The 21,804-nt window shown below is 39.7% G+C and overlaps 1 protein-coding gene across 4 annotated transcripts in view; it reads left to right on the top strand.

The window, feature by feature from the left end:
• SLC12A8 (solute carrier family 12 member 8) overlaps positions 1–21,804 on the top strand; it is a 330,378-nt gene that overhangs the window by 243,233 nt on the left and 65,341 nt on the right. For all 4 annotated transcript variants that reach the window (XM_060198210.1, XM_060198211.1, XM_060198212.1 and 1 more), the window contains 3 exons: positions 5,544–5,631; positions 7,481–7,568; positions 14,613–14,759. In XM_060198210.1, the coding sequence (XP_060054193.1) occupies positions 5,544–5,631; positions 7,481–7,568; positions 14,613–14,759 (323 nt within the window). The remainder of the gene's footprint in view (positions 1–5,543; positions 5,632–7,480; positions 7,569–14,612; positions 14,760–21,804) is intronic.

The following is a 21,804-nucleotide window of genomic DNA, read 5'->3' as shown; positions in this document are numbered from 1 at the left end:
GTAAGATGTCAGGCTACAAGATTAACATACAAAAGTCAGTGGCATTCCTCTATGTAAATACTAAGTTAGAAGAAAATGAAATCCAGAAATCAATTCCTTTTACATTATCAACAAAACCAATAAAATATCTAGGAATAAACCTCACCAAAGAAGTGAAAGACTTGTATACTGAAAATAATGAGTCACTGTAAAAAGGAAATAGAATAAGCCTTAAAGAAGTTGAAAGATAATCCATGTTTACTTGGGACCGCAAAAAGACAGGACTATAACTACCTTGGGAACCCACCAAATCACCAGAGCATCCAGAGACCACAACTCTGCCCAGACCTAGAGCTCAACCCAGTTGAGAAAATTCTCTGAAGAACAAAGAACATAAATATCACCTGAGACTGCAACAAGAGAAGACTACAACTACTTTGGGAACCCACCAAGTCAGAGGTGAGTGAAAACACATGTGGCTTGTGGACAAACAGGAGACTAAGGAGAGATTCCTGGGGCTAAAGCCCATATCTACTCCAGAGCAGCTGGTAACAGTCTGCCACTTTACAGTTGAGGAGCCATCTCCAGTCTGTTTTACCAACAAAAAGACTGAAGGGAGGAGAGGACTCCCCTCAGGTTCATCACATGCAGCTGTGAGGCTCCATTTGCTACTGCCCTCAGATTCTGGAGCACCAGGGGGGAGGCCTTGTGCTGGCATCAGGAGGCAGAGAACTGACCAGGAAACTCAGAAGAAGATATCTACACCCCAGTGGTCTAGCAGTGGGGCTGTAATGTGGGAGCCTTTCCACATAGATCTCCTGATGAAAATATGGTGAATAGTTGCCTCAGAACCTACAGTCTATAAATGGGACTTGTTTAGAATCTTAAAGGGCCCAGAAGTGCTGCCCGGCTTGGCAGAGAAGCTAAATTGAGCCTGGAACTTTGGATTGGTGGGGTGTGGGAGTCTCTTTGAATAAACACTGTGCTATCTCTCTCCCACCCTTCTTTATCTCTTGGTCAGGAGTACGTGATTAAGCTAAAAAAACTACCTCAGGCTACCATAGCCTACAGGGAAGAAAAGAACAAAAGAGGCTTTAACAGCCACTGTGCTTAAACTGAGGGATTGAGATAACATTGAAACAACTGTTAATTTCTACAACTGTGAACTCTTTAAGTACTTTACTTAGACACAAGTCAATCCATGCAAGAGTGATCAGTGCACTGAAAAGTACTGTGAGAATGACCTCATAACACACTATAATAGTTAAACCCAGGAGAAACATTGGAGAAATGAACCAAGACAAAAGTGCAGCTAAAACCCCCCCAACAGTTGAAACACAGAAGACTGAGATCAACATTCAAAGGCTAGCTGAGGAATTAATCACAGAACTGAGGAAAGAGTTTGAAAGAATTGTCATTAGAAATGCAGAAACAACAGATGAGATTCTGGAAGAAAGCACTATCTTAAGGTAATTAGAGAACTGAAAGCTGAAATAGCTGAGCTAAGATCACAACTAGCTGAACAAGTTAATACAGTATCAGAACAGGGTAACAAAATAGCTGAACTACAGAAAACAACAGAGGGGAAGAGTATAGAATAAATGAGGCAGAAAACAGAATTAGCAAGATAGAGGATGAATTAGAGACAACTAAAAAAGAAGTAAGAGATATCAATAAGAGATAAAAACAACAACAGAGACATATGGGACGATGTCAAAAGAAATAATATATGCATTATAGGCCAACCAGAGGAAGAAAGAGAAAGAAAGCATTCTTCAGGACATAATAGCTGAGAACTTCTCTAGTCTAGACAATATAAGAGACATAAAGGTTCAAGAAGCCTAGAGGGTCCCAAACAGAATTAACCCAGACACATCATATTTAGAATGAAAAGGAATAAGGATAAAGAAAGAATACTAGAGGCTACAAGAGAAAAACAAAGACACCTACAGAGGGAAACCCATAAGGTTAGCAGCAGACTTTTCCACACAAACACTACAGGCCAGAAGAGAATGGTAAGATATATATCGAGTGCTCAATGAGAAAGGCTTTCAACCAAGACTACTATATCTTAGACTGTCATTCAGACCAGATGGAGGCATAAAAGCCTTCTCAGACTAGCAACAGTTGAAGGAATCAAATGTCACCAACCCTTTCCTGAAAGAAGCTCTGAAAGGTCTCCTGTAAACAGATCACCATAACCACACCATATATCAGAACACTCTAACAAACTACAATAATGACATTAAAATATCTTCAATCTATGATATCAATAAGTGTCAGTGGCCTGAAATCACCTATTAAGAGGCACAGAGTAAGAAGATGGATCAGAAAGTACAACCCAATTGTATGTTGTCTGCAGGAAACCCACCTAACTCAATAAGACAAACACAGACTCAAAGTGAAAGTATGGACAACTACCATACAAGCCAATGGACCACAAAAAAGTGCAAGAACAGCTATGTTCATATCTGACATGATAGACCTTAAAATAAATAAAATTTAAAAAGATAGGGATGGACATTACTTAGTGCTCAGAGGATCAATCAGTCAATTAAAAGGACTTAATGATTATCAACATCTATGCACCCAAGGAGAGACCATCTAAATACATCAAATATCTACTGAAAGAACTACATCAATATATAAACAACACAGTAATAGTAGGGACTTTAACACCCCACTCTCTCAACTTGACAGATCATCAAGGCAGCAAATCAATAAAGAAACAAAGGAGCTAAATGAAGAGATAAATAAACTAGAACTATTGGACATTTTCAGAGTAAAAATGGTGATTTCACTATTTTCAGCCCATCTTGGATAGAGCTTGAAGAAACGATGTTAAGTGAAATAAGTATGAGTATGGAATGATCTCATTCACAGGCAGAAGTTGAAAAACAAGATCAGAAAACACTAAGCAGAACTTGGACTGGAGTTGGTGTATTGCACCAAAGTAAAAGACTCTGGAGTGGATGGTAGGCTGGGGGTGGGGAGCAGAGTTCAGGTCCTGGAACAAGATGTCAGAGGACCCAGTGGGGGGGTTGTACTGTTGTGTGGAAAAATGAGAAATGTTATACACGTACAAACTATTATATTTATTGTCGACACTGTAAAACATTAATTGCTCAGTAAAGAAATTAAAAAAAAGATATTCCATGTTCATGGGTTGGAAGAATTAACATCATCAAAATGAATATACAACCCAGAGACATATACAAATTCAGTGCAACCCCCATAAAGATCCCAAACACATTTTTAGGAGAATTAAACAAATGCTACAAATGTTTATCTGGAAGCAGAAAAGACCTAGAATTGCCAAAACAGTCTTGAGAAGAAAGAACAGAACTGGAAGCATTACACTCCCAGATCTCAAATTGTATTATAGGACCACTGTCATCAAAACTGCTTGGTACTGGAACAAGAATAGACACACTGACTAGTGGAATAGAATTGAAAGCATAGAAATAAGCCCCTACACCTACAGACATCTAATCTTTGACAAAGATGCCTAGACTATTAAAGGAGAAAGCAGAGTCTCTTCAACAAATGGTGTTGGAAAAAAATGGGTTGAAACGTACAGAAGAATGACACTGAACCAATATATTTCACCAAACACAAAAGTAAATTACAGGTATATCAAGGACTTGGATGTTAGGCCAAAAACTATCAGATACATAGAGGAAAACATTAGCAGATCTCTTTTCTTTTACTTTTGTTTTTTAAAGATTTTATTTATTTATGAGGAGAGAGAGAGAACCAGACATCACTCTGGTACATGTGCTGCTGGGGATTGAACTCAGGACCTTAAGAGACTAATGCTTTATCCACTGCACCACTTCCTGGACCATGGCAGATCTCTTTTCCACATAAATTTTAAAGACATCTTCAATGAAACAAATCCATTTACAAAGAAGACTAAGGCAAGAATGAACTTATGGGACTACATCAAATTAAAAGGTTCTGCACAACAAAAGAAACCAAAACCCAAACAAAGAGACCCCTCACAGAATGGGAGCGCTTTACATGCCCTACATCAGACAAGAGGATAATAACCAAAATATATAAACAACTTGCCAAACTCAACAACAAGAAAACAAATGGGGGGAGGACATGGACAGAATATTCACCACAGAAGAGATCTGAAAGGCTGAGAAACACATGAAAAAATGCTCCAAGTCTTTGATTGTCAGAGAAATGCAAATAAAGACAACAATGAGATTCCACTTCACTCCTGTGTGAATGTCATACATCAGAAAAGGTAACAGCAGCAAATGCTGGAGAGGTTGTGGGTACAAAGGGACCTTTCTGTACTGCTGGTGGGAATGTAAATTGGTCTAACCACTGTGGAGAGTAGTTTGGAGAACTTTCAGAAGGCTAGAAATGGACCTATCCTATGACCCTGCAATTCCTCTCCTGGGGATGTATCCTAAGGAACCAAACACACCCATACAAAAAGATCTTGTACACATATGTTCTTAGCAGCACAATTTGTAATAGCCAGAACCTAGAAGCAACCCAAGTGCCCAACAACAGATGAGTGGCTGAGCAAGTTGTGGTCTATGTACACAATGGAATACTACTCAGCTATTAAAAATAGTGATTTCATTTTTTTCATCCCATCTTGGATGGAGCTTGAAAAAATCATGTTAAGTTAAGTAAGTCAGAAACAGAAGGATGAATATGGGATGATCTCCCTCACAGGCAGAAGTTGAAAAACAAGAGCAGAAGAGAAAACACTAAATAGAACCTCAACTGGAGTTGGTGTACTATACCAAGTAAACAACTCTGGGGTGGGTTGGGGGGACTGTATAGCTCCTGGAAAAGGATGACAGAGGACCTAGTGGGGGTTGTATTGTTATATGCAAGACTGAGAAATGTTATGCATGTACAAACTGTTGTATTTACTGTTAAATGTAAACCATTAGTCCCCCAATAAAGGAAAAGAAATAAAGGGTAGTAGGGCAAGAGTTCCAGAACACTTTTCTACAACCCCAAACCACCCTGCCCTTTAAGATTAAAAAAAAAAAAGTGGAGTATGTGACTCAGTGTTGACAGCATCAGGCTCAGTTTTGGAAATTTGTTTAGAGTTCTTTAGCTGGTCAGAAGTTTTGAACTTGGTTTCTGGCTTTGGCTCTCGAATGAGACTTGCCCCCTGGACTCCTGAACCCCAGTGTAGTTAATGGGCAGCAGAAACAAAACACTGGCTGAACAGGAGGTGGAGGGAGGGCTCTCTGCTAAGTCTCCCCAGGGTGTTGTCTGTCCTGAAGGCAGAGTTCAGCATGGCCCATCAGGACCTTTGTGCAGCCTGTCAGATGCCCCTCCTACCCCCATTACTTTGCACTGGGCCATAAGATGCTTTTGTAGAAGAGCTTTTCTCCTAAGCATCACCCAACTCACAAAGGTCCTTTTCAGTCTGCAGATGCCTCCCCAGTTGCTAGGGGATTAATGAATGAGAAGCTGGGTTTGCAAAGCTGCCTTGGGACTGCTTCTAGGATATGGCACCAAGAGGGGAAGGTGATTGTGGACTGTGCAGCTCACCCTGCTCCTGTCTGGGTGTCTTTCAGGAGTCATGGCCGGCTTCAACATGGGGGGCGACCTCAGGGAGCCTGCTACCAGCATCCCCCTGGGCTCCCTAGCAGCTGTTGGCATCTCGTAAGTTCCCCTTGTGGCAATCAGCTGGTGAGAGGGAAAGAAAACTCCAGTTGAAAGAAAGAACCACCCTTTTGTTCTGAGTGTGCACGGACTGTGACCAATTTATTTCATATTCCAATCCTCCTTTTAACATTCAACGGGCTGGAAAATTCAAGTCTGGTAGATTCAGATGATTGCCCTCTCCTACTCCCTCCCTGGGAGGAGGAGCAACATTGAGTAAGATGAATCCTTTTCTTTCTGTCCCCAGTCTCTTATCCTACCCCTTCCCTTCCCCTACCTCATTTGAACTTGGGGATTTATTTTTTTAACTGTTGAGTTTCCAGAATCATTGGAGGGATCTCAAAGAATTTTGCAGCTTAGAATTTGCATCCTAGCTCTGTTGCTGATTGGCTGGAAGACTTTGGACAACTAATTGTACTTCCATTTCCTATTCTGTAAAGTGGAGATAACGAGAATATGTGGGCCTTTCAAATTGTAGAGCAGATTCTGTGTGAATTCTGAGCAGGAACTCAGAAACTGACTCCCACACCCAGGCTGTTTCCCCACTGTGTCCCCAAGCTGTCAGGCGTCTTGGGTTTTAGCCCACATTGCCATCCACACTAGCAGACTGGGTAGCCTTGGCTCTTTTTGTGACCCCCCAGGTATCCTGATTTTTCTCTCTGTACCATGAGAGAGGGAAACTTCTACCTTCACTTGATAGATGTGAACCACAAGGAAACCATAGACATGACAGTGACTTGAGAAGTTAAAAATGCCAACATTATTTTAATATTTTATTAATTTTTTAATTGATATGTTATTTATCTATTTATTTATTTACCAGAGTATTCTCAGCTCTGGTTTGTGGTGATGCTAGGGATTGAACCTGGGATTTTTGATACCTCTGATATGAAAGTCTTTTTTATAAATATTATGCTGTTTCCACAGCCCTATTTCATAAATACTAAATTTGATTTTAGTTTATTGTAATGGTACTGTTGATTCTAGCCTGGCACAGCACTGTCTTTTTTTTAATCTTTTTTTTTATTCTAAATAAGGCAGATCTTGATTCATGAGGTGTCACAGTGGATAAAGCATTGGACTCTCAAGAATCAAGTCCTGAGTTCAGTCCCCAGCATTGCATGTGTCAGAGTGATACAGTGGTTCTCTTCATGTCTCTCCTTCCACTGTCAAATAAATAACACAACTTTAAAAAGTAAATAAGGCAGATTTTCTTGACATTGGGAAGAAAATGACCATGACATAATGGTGGGTATTGGGAAGGAAAGGAAAGAAAGAACACCATCAGAATTGGTCATAAATAGCTAGAAGGTTTCTGGAGGACAGCCTTGGCCCATTCTCTCACTGCCTAGATGGAAATTAGGTCACAAAGATCACATGACTTGTTCAAGGTCACAGGACATCTACAGGCAGAGACAAGTCACCACTGGTCTTTTCAGACTGGGCATGATTCTATCTCTTCCCTGATCCAAGGAGTAGGACTTAGAAATCTGACATCATCAACTTTTTGTTCTGCTGCAAGGCAATGGGCGGTGGTGGGGCTGTCTGTCAAGTCTGGTCTAAATTCTAGCAACCTCAGGTCAGCTGGGCCTCCATTCCCCACCCCAATACTCTTTGTGCTTTCTTCTGTAATGTTAGAAAGAAACAAAACAATGGCATTGTGGGATGGAGGGACAGTCTAGAGAAGAAACAACATCAAGAACATGCACTAGTAATGTTTTATGACTGGCCTTTACCTTTCCTTTTGAGATGGGTCTCCATGGAATTAAAAAGGCTGAGTAGAATGAACTGGGAGGGGGTTGGTCTGGGATTAGGTGGAAACATTGTTCTGCTCTTGGGTGTCTTGCAGGTGGTTTCTGTATATAGTTTTTGTCTTCCTGCTTGGCGCAATCTGCACTCGAGAGGCACTTCGATATGACTTCATGATTGCTGAAAAGGTGGGTGAATTTTCCCCTTCCTGAGGAGTTGTCTGTTGGATCATTTATTTATTCTTGAATAAATAACTGCTCCCTCTTAAAGTCCATGATCCTGGGCCCAGGACTAAAGTAGTTGGGGAAATCTAAAAGGTACAAATTCTTATAAATCCTTAGAAACAAATAACAATGCCCAGAAAGACACATGAGTAAATAATGAGGATGCAGTCTCCTTTTCGTGTTAAAAATTCGACAGAAACAGAGAATCTGGTCGCCTGAAATCTCCAGTTCAAGCCCTTCATGTTGCCAGTGGTCTTACCCTTTACCACACACAGGAAATGGTGCTCACAGGAAGCATGGGTAAGGATAGGATGACTGGGCAGACAGCACAGTAATTATGTAAAAGACTCCCATGCCTGAGGTGCTGAAGTTACAGATTCAATGTCTAGCATCACCATAAACTAGAACTGAGAATGTTCTTATTTCTTTTGCTCTCTGTGTACCTCCCTCTCATAAAAAAATTAAAAAAGAAGAAAGAGAAGCAAGAGTAAGAGGCCCTTTGGCCCACTGAGTATAGCAAGTTCCAAACTTACCAAAGTTATCTTTTAGAGTGACATTTGAGCTTGGTTTTAACATTAGCTTAGGCTTTTTGTAGACATGTAGTTATTTAAGTAAAGGTGGTATTTATTTCCAAAGGCCTTGATCTTACTATGAGAGCAGTGAAAGAGCAAGCCATTCAGGTAGTGAAAGATTTGACACCACCTTCCAGAGCCCAGGTTCTCATACCTCCCAGTGAACAAGGTTTTCCCTCTGTGACTTTTATTTATACTGAATATGTACAGCTTACATCTTGAGTTACAGCTTCCAGGGACCTTTTCTCTAATTCTGGGCTGAAAAGTTTGCCCAATTAGAGGAGTTAAAGGCCTCAAGGAGCAGCTGACCCTTTGACTAAGAAGGGATTTGACTGCTGCTGTCTGCAACTTGCCTGCGATCAGTTAGCTCCTTCTCTTTCTAAAGCTGGTTCACTCTGAATGGATTCTCTCACAGAAGGCCATTCAGCTATTAGACTCTGGTCTGCATGAATTGCCAGGACTCCTATTTCCCCTCCTTCCCTACATTCTAAGGGGAGCTAATACTGAGCATGTGGGGAGGGCATGAAGTCTGCAGCCTGTATCCAAGGAAGTCCACAATAGCAAGAGAGTAGAAACATTTTTATAGACAACCCAGGAAAGCTTTGTGTCTTCTAATACACATGAACAGGATGTAATTTAGTTTGGAATACCACCTGTTCCAGACTGTGAAACAGGTAGGCAAGTATTTAGCTGATTGTGGGCACCTGCTAAACCATGTCTGGCAATAATATGTAGGATGTAATTATGCACACACTAAGATGAGGGGTGGAGAGGTTTTTTTTAATATAAAACAGCATAAAAATCTATGAAAAAGAGAAAGTTATAGTTCTTGATTCTCAGAAACAAAATGGGACTGGCACAGGAAGTAAATAAGAAAGTAGTTAGCAGAACTCTAAAATAGCAGTGCCCTATTGTACTGCTGTCCCCACTACCCCCTAAAAGGAGGCCATATGGAATTCCCCCAAAGTCTCGAACCCTAAATTTTCTCCATTTTTGCTCTCTTATGTCCATCCTTGGGACTACTGGACTACAGCAGTCGACTCTATAATCAGGCAGTAAGTTCACTTGATGCAGCCTTCAAAGCAGGTGTGTGTGTTAATTTGAAATTAGTTCCTTAGTCACACTGTCACAATTAAAAAATATCTTATTTGTTTATTGGATAGAAACAGAGAGAAAGTGGAGATAAAGAGTACTTTACCACTCATGAAGCTTTCCTCCCTGTAGGTGGGGGTTAGGGGACTTGAACCCAGGTCCTTGCTCATTATAACATGTGTGCTCAACCAGGTGTGCCACCACCTGGTCCCACAGCCAATTATGATATTTATAAACTTTACCTAGGCTTTGTGTGTTAGCTAGGGCCTGGGTTCTGAGCCTGCTCATCTCTGGATTTATCTGGTGTCCCAAGGAAGTAAGGTTCTTTAGTCTGGTGTGAGTGCTCTGAGGATCTGTCAGGCACAGATACGGCTGAGTCTCTAGAATACTTATCCGGAGTTCCTTCCCTCATAGCTCCTCAATATACTTCTTTCTCTTTTTCTTCTTCCTTTTCACAGGTGTTTTCAGCCAGAAAAAAGTCTCTTTAGTGACTACCAGCTGAATTCCTTTCCACTAACCTGCAGCTGACCAGCTCATCTGTCTCTTCCTGGGTTTCCTGCAGCTCCTCGGATCTGTTTCAAAGTATTTGGCATCTCAACCCACATTTTTTTCTTTTTTCTTTTTTAAATATTTTATTTATTTTATTTTTGAGACACACACACACACACAGAAACACAAGAGTACTGTTCAGCTCTGGCTTTTGGTAGTATGGGGGATTGAACCTAGGAATTTGGAACCTCAGGCATGAGAGTCTCTTTGCATAACCATTATGCTATCTATCCCCACCCTCAACCCACAATTTCTTGATGAAGTGTTTTTTTTTCTTTATATTTCTACCCAGAGAAACTTTTTCCTTGCTCTAGTGTGTCTGTCTCAGTACTATTGTTATGCTTTCTAAAAATATCTTGAATGTGGGGGGGGGGGCAGGCAGTAGTGCAGCAGGTTAAGTGCACATGGCACTAATCACAAGGACCAGCATAAGGATTCCTGTTCAAGTCCCCTGCTTCCCCACCTGCAGGGGGGTGTCACTTCACAAGCGGTCTGCAGGTGTCTTTCTCTCCCCCTCTCTGTCTTCCCCTCCTCTCTCGATTTCTCTCTGTTCCATCCAACAACAATGACAGCAATAACAACAATAATAATAACAACAATGATAAACAACAAGGGAAACAAAAGGAAAAAAAATGGCCTTCAGGAGCAGTGGATTTGTATTGTAGGCACCAAGCCCCAGTGATAACCCTGGAGGAAAAAAATATGTATCTTGAATGTGTTGCTGTGGCTTTGAGATAGTGTAGAGCACAATATGTGACACACAGTAGGTGCAAACTAAGTTATGACTTCTCTCCATACTCCATATGCAGATACTTTTACAGATGGAGGCTTTTATTTAAGGAATAAATTTTCTCCAATGAATCCATTGTTTCATAAAACAAACAGGAAAAGTCAAGATAGTCAATTTCAGTACTATTAAGTTATAGAGCAGGACTTGTATAAAGAACAGATATCAATAGGGGTAAAACTAAATAGATTATAATACACAATTGCTTTTGAAATAAACTTGTACATAGACTACGAAAAATATTTATTACATATCAAAAATAACAACAGTCCTTTAGAAACCCTGGGGCTTGCCAACTAGCAAAGTAAGAACAAGAGCCCCTGAAAGCATCTTTGTTAATATAGGGAATCCCACAGAGCAACCTCTAATGATTCTTGGAATTAACTATGCTGTTCTCACATATTCAAGAGAAAAGCTCATGACATAAGCTATGCCTGTTAAGACAGGGCTGAGAGGGCTCATGGCTAGTGAGTGAGCCTAGGCATCTGCTTAGAATTCATCATCTATCCCAGCCTGACTAGCCTGTGATCTATACCATGAACAATGCTGCCTCTCAGGAAAGGAAGTTGACTTATTTCCCTTTGGAAAATGGCCATCAAGTGAGAGATAAACTTGACTGAAAGTTGACATGTTGGTCAACTTGTAGAGTTGGGGGTAATATTAGAAAACTCATGTTCACAGGCTACTTACCTTGGGAGGGCATCTGCTTTTTATACATGTGACCAAGGTTCAAGCCTGATCTCTGTCACATTGGTGGAAACTTTGGTGTTGTGGTATCTTTCCCTCTCTCCTTCTGTCTATATCTACCTACCATCTATCTATCTTTGAAAACTAGCCTGGATCAGTGAAGCTTCCATGATAACAAATAAAATAAAATAAAATAAAATAAAATAAAATAAAATAAAATAAAATAAAATAAAATAAAATAAAATTAGCCAAGGGGGCTGAGCGGTGGTATACTCAGTTAACCACACATAGTATGAAGCACAAGAACCCATGCAAGGATCTAGGTTCAAGCCTCTGGCTCCCTACCTGCAGGGGATTGCTTCACAACCTGGGAAGCAGATCTGCAGGTATCTCTCTCTCCCTTCAGGGTTATCACTGGGGCTGCTGGCGGCAGTTTTTTCCATTTTTGTTGTTGTTGTTGGATTGGATAGAGAGAAATTGAGAGAGGAGGGGTAGACAGGGAGAAAGAAAGACACCAGCAGACCTACTTCACCGCTTGCAAAGTGGCCTCGCTGCAGTAGGTAGCTGGGGAATTGAACTGGGATTCTTGCTCGAACCTTGTGTTTCATACTATGTGCACTTAACCCAGTTTGCTACTGCTGGGCCCCTCTCTCTTTCTTTCTAGCTCCCCACCTCTCTCACCATGTGCACTTAACCCGCTGTGCTACTGCCTGACCTCCCTCACCACCTCTCTCAACTTCTTTCTGTCCTATCCAATAAAATGAAAAAAAAAAAAAAAGGTCACCAGAATCATTAGATTCATAATACCAACACAAAAGCCCTAGCAATAACCCTAGAGGCAAAAAAAAAAAATCCCTAAACTAAAGGAGACAGATTTTTTTTTTCCCCTCCAGGGTTATTGCTGGGCTCGGTGCCTGCACCATGAATCCACCGCTCCTGGAGGCCATTTTTCCCCCCTTTTTGTTGCCCTAGTTGTTGCAGCCTCGTTGCGGTTATTATTGCCATTGTTGACGTTGCTTTGTTGTTGGATAGGACAGAGAAATGGAGAGAGGAGGGGAAGACAGAGAGAGAGGGGAGAGAAAGATAGACACTTGCAGACCTACTTCACCGCCCGTGAAGCGACTTCCCTGCAGGTGGGGAGCCGGAGGCTCCAACCGGGATCCTTACTCCAGTCCCTGCGCTTTGCGCCATGTGCGCTTAACCCACTGCGCCACCGCCCGACTCCCGAGACAGATTTTTGGAGTCTTGAAGCTTTAACAGTTTCAAGCAAAAATAAATCCAAACCAGAGCTCACCAAGGCATACAAAAATTAAATCAGTAAAGAATTTTAAAGGCGGCAAGAGAAAAGCAAATAATTACTTATAAAGCAACTGTCCCCTAGACAACTCTAAACTGAGTTCTCAATAGGAGCACTAAGTGTCACAGAGGACTGTCTGGTTGTATTCAAAGTCTTGGATGTAAAAGATGCAAAGAGGGATGGGGTGTAAAACTCTGGTGACAGAAATTGTATGGAATTGTACTCCTCTTACCCTACAATCCTGTTAATCATTATTAAATCAGTAATAAAAAAAGAATCAAAGTTAAATTAAGACAAACCTTGGGGTGCAGGATGAAGAAATGAGGCTACCAAAAAGACTGGAGGTTCTAAGTGGGGAGCAAGCCTAATGGACTTGGGTGATGAAATATTTGTTCTTTTGTGATGGGTGTGATGTAGTAACATTATGAAGAGGTATGTAATTGTACGTCTAAAATATTTATAGTCTTGCAGACGAAGTTAACCTTAAAAGTAAAGTAATTTTTGGAAAAGAGAGAAATCAATGGATTGATGGTCTCTCTCAATGGGTGAAGCTTAAATGAGAGCTGTGATAAAATACCAAGATCAGAGAGATGGAATTAATGATTTTCATTAGTAATTATGAAAAAGGAATTAGGGTAGTTTACACTCCAGATAAAAATTTGTAGTGGCCCAAACAGGTATGTAACAGAAGGATACCTTATTTCCCCCTTCCCCTAAAGAACTATTGACATAAATATGCTCAAATAAATTCTCACTCCCACCTCCACTGGTATAGTTAGCAAATTTACTATATGAATAGAAAACATTGCTTAATTCTGCAAGAGCCACAAACAAAGCTGCATAGTTTATTATTGTACTGATGAAGCTTCATTTTGCACCTGATACTGTGCCAGGTATATAGCTTGTCCTCACTAGATGTGCCCACACATAGAGGTGTCAGAAAGGAAGAAAGACAATTCAGTTGGGAGAGAAATAGAATGGAGTTTTTTATAACTTATCCAGATATGAAGTCCAACCTTTTGTTTATATTTGAGCACTGAATGAGCAAAATATATGAAAGAATAGAGAGAAAATGGGTTATTCTATGACCTGTGGATACAGATGAGGTCCTGTGCAGGAGAGTAAGGTAGCTGACTGACAGCTTATGGCACAGCTTCATGGTCAACAGCATTGATCTCTTGCAAGGTGACACCAAACAGAACATCTATGTCCTCTTTTATTCTATCTGTTGGTGTTGGCACGCAATTTATTAAGATATGGAATGAAGTCTCCAGGCTAGCAAAAGAGATAGTATAATATAATAGATGCTCCCCAACATCATGTTGTGGTGCTGTGGAGTCTGAGAGCATCTCAGACTGTCTTGGAGGAATGGAGATTTGTGTTCCTTATTAAATCACAGTTGGGGGGGGTTATATCACACAGACAATGAGAAGATCAGGAGTATGGACAGAAAGTTTAAGAATACAAGGAAATCAAGCTCACAAAGACTCTTGAGTATGCATGAAATGGGGCTAGAAAGGACAAGGCAGAAGGGAGCAACAGGTATTTTTGATGGAAATGACATTATGATCAGATTTGAGTTTAAAGAAGCCAAACCCTGGCAGAGATTTGGGGATGTGTCATAGTGGACAGAGGCTATAGTTGGTCAATGTTTTTCAAAGTATAGTCCCTAGACCATCATCATCAACTTTACTGAAAGGGAAACTGAAAATCCAAGTCTGTGTCTGAAAATCCAAGTTCTGTGGTCTTTCACCCAGAACTCCTGCACCAGAAACTCTGAAGTGGGACCCATAAATCTATTTCAACAAGTTCTTCATGGGAGCTGGCACATGTTCAGTTTGAATCCACTGTGTAGTTCATGCAACATGTGATCTAGGCACATTGATAGAATGGCAATGGTGATAAAATAAGGTGGATTGGAGATATTGGAAACATACCCAATAGTTAGAATCTAGAGGAATGGGAGTTTGTGAGAGACAGAAGTGGATAATTAAATTGGATAATTAAATTTCTCCCTCTTACAGGTGTCCCTAGTGGGCTTCCTTTTCCTTTTGGGCTTATACATCTCATCCCTGGCCTCCTGTATGGGAGGACTCTATGGAGCCCCCAGGATCCTGCAGTGCATTGCCCGGGAGAAAGTAATTCCTGCTCTGGCCTGTCTGGGTCAAGGGGTGAGTGACTCTTTGTTTGAGAAATGCAGTTTCTTACAAGCCTGACTGTTGGCCAATATATTACTAAAGTCTTTCTGATTAGAAATGTCAACCAAGAAGCTAACAGTGTTGCACCTAGTTGAGCACAGGCATTTACATGTGCATGGATCTGGGTTCAAGCAGTGGGGGAAGCTTCACAAGTAGTGAAGTAGTGTTGCAGGTATTTTTGTGTCTATCTGTCCATCTCTCACCATGCTCTCAATAATAATAATGATAATAATAATAATAGAATGAAAGAAAAAATTGGCCACTGAGAGTGGTAAATTTGTTGTTCAGGCACTGAGCCCCAGCAATAACCTTGGAGACAATAAAAAAATTGAATAAAAACCCTCCCATCCAAGTTTTCTAGAGTCTGACAAATGAGAATGTGGAGGTTCTATTACTCAAGTCTTCTGGGATCATTTGGACAAAACATCTGTCAATGTCATCTATCTGGGGCCTCTTAGCACTGGGTGAATCAGCTGTCATACTAGTATCTTGGATCCAGTATAGCAGAGAAAGGGAATGCCACATCCCTTAATAAGAACAAATTCAGTTACATAATGTTATAGGCCAGTGATGTACCTCAATAGGAATTTATTTTAAAAAGAAAAGTAAACAATACTGATAACTATAATTGGGAATTTTAATACCCCTCTCCTGACAATAATTGAACAGCTAAGCAAAAATTTAATAAAAGCATATATGACCTGAAAAATAATAAAAATAAATTCATGATTGCCCAAGTTTGGCACAGATGAAGGAATCTTTTCTTGAGGAAAAATGGGCCTTTTGACTTTGACTGACTCTTTTCTCCAGATTCACCTTGTCTGTAAAGTTATGTTATAATGACTTTTTGTAACGCAGGCCTCTGGATTCCCTACTAATCATTATGGTCCAAACCCTAGACAATATATCAATAATATAGTTTGATCGAATCATGGAATGATCAAATAAGACATTTCTAAAACCTAGGGAATGATAGGAGAATACCACTTCCTAGTATTGCAGGTTGCAAACTACAGTTCATTTCTTTTTAAAAAATATGTATTGGGGGCTGGGTGGAAGCGCAGCATGTTAAGCGCACATGGTGAAAAGGCAAGGATCTGCCTAAGGACCCTAGTTCGAGCCCCCGAGGACCCCACCCACAGGAGGGTCGCCTCATGGGCGGTGAAGCAGGTCTGTAGGTGTCTATCTCTCCCTCTCTGTCTTCTCCTCCTCTCTCGATTTCTCTCTGTCCTATCCAACAAGGACAGCAATATCATAATAATAACAACAACAATAAACAACAAGGGCAGCAAAAGGGGAAAAAATAGCCTCCAGGAGCAGTGGATTTGGAGTGCAGGCACTGAGCCCCAGCAATAACCCTAGAAGCAAATATACATATATATGTTTGATAGAATAGAAAGAGATTGAGAAATAGGAGGCAGAGATATATATCTGGTGTGTGATCTTGCCCTATTTACTGGGTTGCCTGGTTAACCTTGTATAGTTTGCTTTTAATGTAGAAGCTTTTTAGTTTTATGTAATCCTGTTTATTTACTCTTATTTTTATTTCCCATGCCCAGGGAGTTGAGTATGAAAATACATTTTTGATGTGAAGGTCCTGCAAAATTTCACCAACAAATTTTCCTCTATAAATTTTAGAATTTCTGGTCTAAAATCTAGATCTTTAATCCATTTTGATTTGACCTTGGTGTATGGTGGTAAGTGGTGGTCTAGTGTCACTTTTCTTCATGTGGCTGTCCACTTTTCCCAGCACCATCTGTTGAAGAGATCTTCTTTACCCTATTGAATGGTTTTGGCCCCTTTGCCATATATTAGGTGTTTGTATATGTCTCGACTTTGAATTCTGTTCCATTGATCCAAGTGTCCATTTTTATTTCAGTACCATGCTGTTTTACTATTGCTTTGTAATTTAAACTGAAGTTAGGGAGTGTGATACCTCCATATTTCCCCTTTTTTCTCAGAAGTGTTTTGGCAATTCATGACCTTTTGTGATTCCATGCAAATTTTGGACAAGTTTTTCAATTTGTTTGAAAAATGATATTGGAATTTTGATAAGGATTTCATTTAAGTTGTAGATTGATCGTGGTAGGATGGCCATTTTAATAATATTTATTGATTCAATCCAGGAATAATAAATGTTCTTCTACTTCTGTGTGTCCTTCTCTATTTGTTTTAGTAATATCCTATAGTTTTTATTGTAAAGGTCCTTCACCTCCTTTGTGAGATTCATCCCAAGGTATTTTATCTTTTGGGGTTCAGTTATAAATGAGATTGAGTCTTTTATTTCCCTTTCCTCAGAATCTTTGTTTCATACAGAAATGCCACAGATTTATGTGTACTAATTTTGTACCCTGCTACTCTACTGATTTTATTAACTATTTCCAGTAGATTTTTGGTAGAGTCTTTGTGGTTCTCTGGGTAAACTATTATGTTACCAGCAAATAGTGATAGTTTGGTTTCTTCTTTTCCTATCTATATGCGTTTGACAGCTCATTCTTATCAGATTGCAATGATGAGGACCTCTAGAACTATGTTAAATAACAGTGGAGATAGTGGTTCCTGTTTTTAGGGAAAAGCTTTCAGTTTTTCCCCATTGAGAACAATGTTAGCTGTGGGTTTGTTGCAAATGGTCTTTATTGTGTTGAGGAATGGTACTTCTTTTTTAAAAAAAAATTTATTAGTGATTTAATATTGATTTACACTATTACATTTCAATAGGGGTATAATTCCACACAATTTCCACCACCAGAGTTCTGAATCCCCAATTTCTCCATCGCTAGCCACTGCCATTCTCCTAAGGCTGCAGACATGGGTTAACTATCATCTCTACAATTATCTGTCTAGATTTGTACATAATTGTCCCCTTTTCCTTCCAGGTTCAGTCCTCTCCTCCCCTCCAATACTCCCATGATATTATTACTACATCCAAATGCCTCTTTTTCCTCCTCTATTTCTGGGTCCTGATGGATTTGGAGTTCAGAGCCTTCCTATTCTCTTCCTCCTATCACTTCTCTCTCACTGGGAGTATGGATCCAAATTTGTTTTGGGGTGCAGAAGGTAGGAGTTCTGTCCTCTGTAATTGCTTCTCCACTGGAATTGGTCGTTGGCAGGTCGATCCATACCCCCAGCCTGTTTTTATCTTTCCATAGTGGGATAGAACTTAGGAGAGATGAGGTTTTAAGACACATTGGTGAGGTCATCTGCCCAGAGAAGTCTGGATGGGATCATGGTAGCATCTACAACCTGGTATCTGGAAGGTGGCAAGACATAAAAGTGAGACAAAATGGTTAATGAATAGGAACCAAAAAAGTAGGAACAGAGGATATGAAATTAGGAATTTTAGGGTGGAAGAAAGCTAGGAAGTCTACTTTAGTCATGTTTCTAGGGACCCACGACTATGATGAGTTTTGCTTGAGTTTGATAGCTAGCATAAAGTTGGATAAAAATATTATCTGAGAAAATGGTGTCAGAGTAGAGAAAAGGGTAGAAAGTTGGATTAGGGAAGAGAGTAGCTCCCACTCTCGAAAGAAATTTATGGATTAAATGAACGATTTACCCCTATCCACCTGACCCAGGGCATATATATCACCAGAACCTGTGCAATCTCCAAGTCCCTGTTGGTCAGAGCTCAAAGCTCATGGTCACAGCTGGGAACATTGCAAGCTGCACTCATTTCAGGACCAGTCTTCCTCAAGTGTCAGGGTAAGATACCCCAGCCTCTCTTCAGAGACTGGGGTAGGCCCTACTATCACTGATTTATGGTGAGGGCAAGGTCTTGGAAAGGCCCACAAGAGGGCCTATAATGACATTTCTGATGAAAGTGAAGGAATAGTCCTTCTATTTCCAGTTTCTGGAGGGTCTTTATTATAAGTGGGTGTTGGATCTTGTTGAATGACTTCTCAGAATCAATTGATATGACCATGTGATTTTTATCTTTTTGTCAACCTAGTTAATTACATTGATTGATTTGTGGATATTAAACTATCCCTGTTTCCCAGGGATGAATCCTACTTAATCTTGGTGAATTATTCTCATGATATGTTGTTGTATTTGATTTGCCAAGATCTTCTTCAGGACCTTTACTTCAATGTACATCAGCGATATAAGTCTATAGTTTTCTTTTTTTGGTAGACTCCCTTCCTGCATTGGATATCAAAGTGATGTTTGCCCAATAGGATGTACTTGATAGTGTTGCCTTTCTTCAGTTTTCTGGAATAGCTTGAGGAGAATAGGTGTTAGATCTTCTTTGAAAGTCTCATAAAATGTGTAAAGCCATCTAGTCCTGGGCTTTTATTCTTGGGTAGATTTTTTACCTGATTCAAATTCTAAACTAGTGATTTACTTGTCTAAGCTATCTGCTTCCTCTTGGGTTGGCTTGGCAAGTGGTTGATTCTAAAAGTGCATTCATCTATTCTAAATTGGTTGTCCAATTTATTTCAATAGAGGCTTTCATAATATTCACATATAATTCTTTGTATCTCCCCATCTTCAGTTGTAATTTTGTCTCTCTTGTTCCTGATTGTTTTTATAGCTTTTTCTCTTATTCATTTTGTAGGTTAGTCAGTGGTTTATCTATTTTTTTCCTGTTAACTGTAATAGCTGTTTCTGCCCTTTTGTTTGTACTATTGACTTGGAATACTTTGTTCCAGCCTGTCACCCAGAGATTCTGTTTATGCTTTTTTTCTGATGTGTGTTTCCTAGAGACACAGCATAGATGGGCCTTGCTTTTTAATCATTTCAGTCACTCTGAATCTTTTGATTGGTGAATTTAAGCCATTCACATTTAGGGTGATTATTGATAAATGTAGTTTGCTTATAGCCATTCTGGTTTTTGTTTTGAGGTTGGCTTATGTTGTTATTGACTATTTTCCTGTTTCTGATTGTTATTTTATGTGGATGGCTTTCTATCATGGTCCTGCTTATTGTATATATGTTTCAAATGTGTCTTTGTGTTATATTTTGTTTTGTGGTTATCATGAATATGTTGTCTAACTTATAATATGTACAGGACTCTTTTTCAAGTTGGCCTTGGCTCACCAACATTGGACTGTATCACTTTATTTTGCTCTCTCCTGTTGTTCTGTATCCAGTTTTCCATGTTGTTATGTTCCTGGTTTTATTCCAATACTGATCATCACATTAAAAGTTGGGACTCCTTTGCCTCTTCTTTTCATGTTGGACTCCTCTCAGTAATTCTTGCAAGGTAGTGTTGGCAGTGTCAAATTCCTTCAGTTTCTGAATATTTGAAAAGATCTTTATTTCTCCCTTATATTTGAAGGATAATTTAGCAGGAAACAGAATTCATGGCTGGCAATTATTGTCTTTTAAAACTTTGAATATTCCATTCTATTCTCTCCTTGCCTCTTGGGTTTGTGATGAGAAATCTGATAAAAGCATGATAGCTCTGCATTTATATGTGACTTTTTTCCTTTCCTTGGCAGTCTGCAGTATTTTTTTCTTGTCCCTGGTTTTGCATAGTTTTACAATGTGTCTTGGTATATGTCATTTTGGATTCAAAAATTTAGGCAAGCATTCACATTCATGGATTTCTATATTTTGAACATTGCTCAGGTATGGACAATTCTCTATTAAAATTTCTTTGAATATGTTCTCTATGTCTCTTTCTCTTCTTCCTCGGGGTTCCCATTAACTCTGATGTTCATCTTTCTGATAGAGTCTACTGTTTTGTTGAGAAATGCTTCATTTTTCCTAAACCTTTCCTGTCTAAGAGCTTTAAAATCATAGAGTGGTTGTTGTGTCTTCTAGTGTTGACATTCTCTCCTCTACCTGGTTAAGTCTACTTCTGAGGCCTCTTACCTCAGTCTGAATTGCATTCAGTGTTTTTTTTTTTAAATTTCTTTATTGGGGAATTAATGTTTTACATTTGACAGTAAATACAGTAGTTTGTACATGCATAACATTTCCCAGTTTTCCATATAACAATACAACCCCCACTATGTCCTCTGTCATCCTTGGACCTGTATTCTCCCCCAACCCCTACCCCAGAGTCTTTTACTTTGGTGCCATACACCAACTCCAGTTCAGGTTCTACTTAGTGTTTTGTCCTCTGATTTTGTTTTTCAACATTGGCCTGAGAGTGAGATCATGCCATATTCATCCTTCTGTTTCTGACTTACTTCACTTAACATGATTTTTTCAAGCTCCATCCAAAATGGGCTGAAAATGGTGAAGTCACCATTTTTTATAGCTGAGTAGTATTCCATTGTGTATATAGACCACAACTTGCTTAGCCAGTTATCTGTTGTTGGACACCTGGGTTGCTTCTAGGTTTTGTCTATTACAAATTGTGCTGCTAAGAACATATGTGTACACAGATCTTTTTGCATGGCTGTGTCTGGTTCCTTAGGATATATCCACAGGAGAGGAATTGCAGGGTCATATGGTAGGTCCATTACTAGCCTTCAGAAAGTCCTCCAGACTGTTCTTCACAGAGGTTGGACCAATTTACATTCCCACCAGCAGTGCAGGAGGGTTCCTTTGACCCCACAACCTCTCCAGCATTTGCTGCTGTTACCTTTTCTGATATATGACATTCACACAGGAGTGAAGTGGTATCTTATTGTTGTCTTTATTTGCATTTCTCTGACAATCAAAGACTTGGAGCATTTTTTCATGTGTTTCTCAGCCTTTCATCTCTTCTGTGATGAGTATTCTGTCCATGACCTCTCCCCATTTTTGGGTGGGGTTATTTGTTCTCTTCTTGTTGAGTTTGGAAAGCTCTTTATACATTTTGATTATTAGCCTCTTGTCTGATTTAAAGATATTCTCCCATTCTGTGAGAGGTCTCTTGGTCTCGTGGTTTCTTTTGTTGTGCAGAAGCTTTTGAATTTGATGTAGTCCCGTAAGTTTATGCTTGCCTTAAACTTACCTTTCTAATTAGATTTGTTTCATTGAAAATGTCTTTAAAATTTATGTGGAAAAGAGTTCTGCCAATATTTTCCTCTAAGTATCTGATAGTTTCTGGTCTAACATCCAAGTCGTTGATCCACTTGGAAAT

Source organism: Erinaceus europaeus, chromosome 9, assembly GCF_950295315.1.
Source record: "Erinaceus europaeus chromosome 9, mEriEur2.1, whole genome shotgun sequence".
In the NCBI taxonomy this organism is placed as follows: Eukaryota; Metazoa; Chordata; class Mammalia; order Eulipotyphla; family Erinaceidae; genus Erinaceus; species Erinaceus europaeus.
This window is presented reverse-complemented; position numbering and strand designations above follow the sequence as displayed.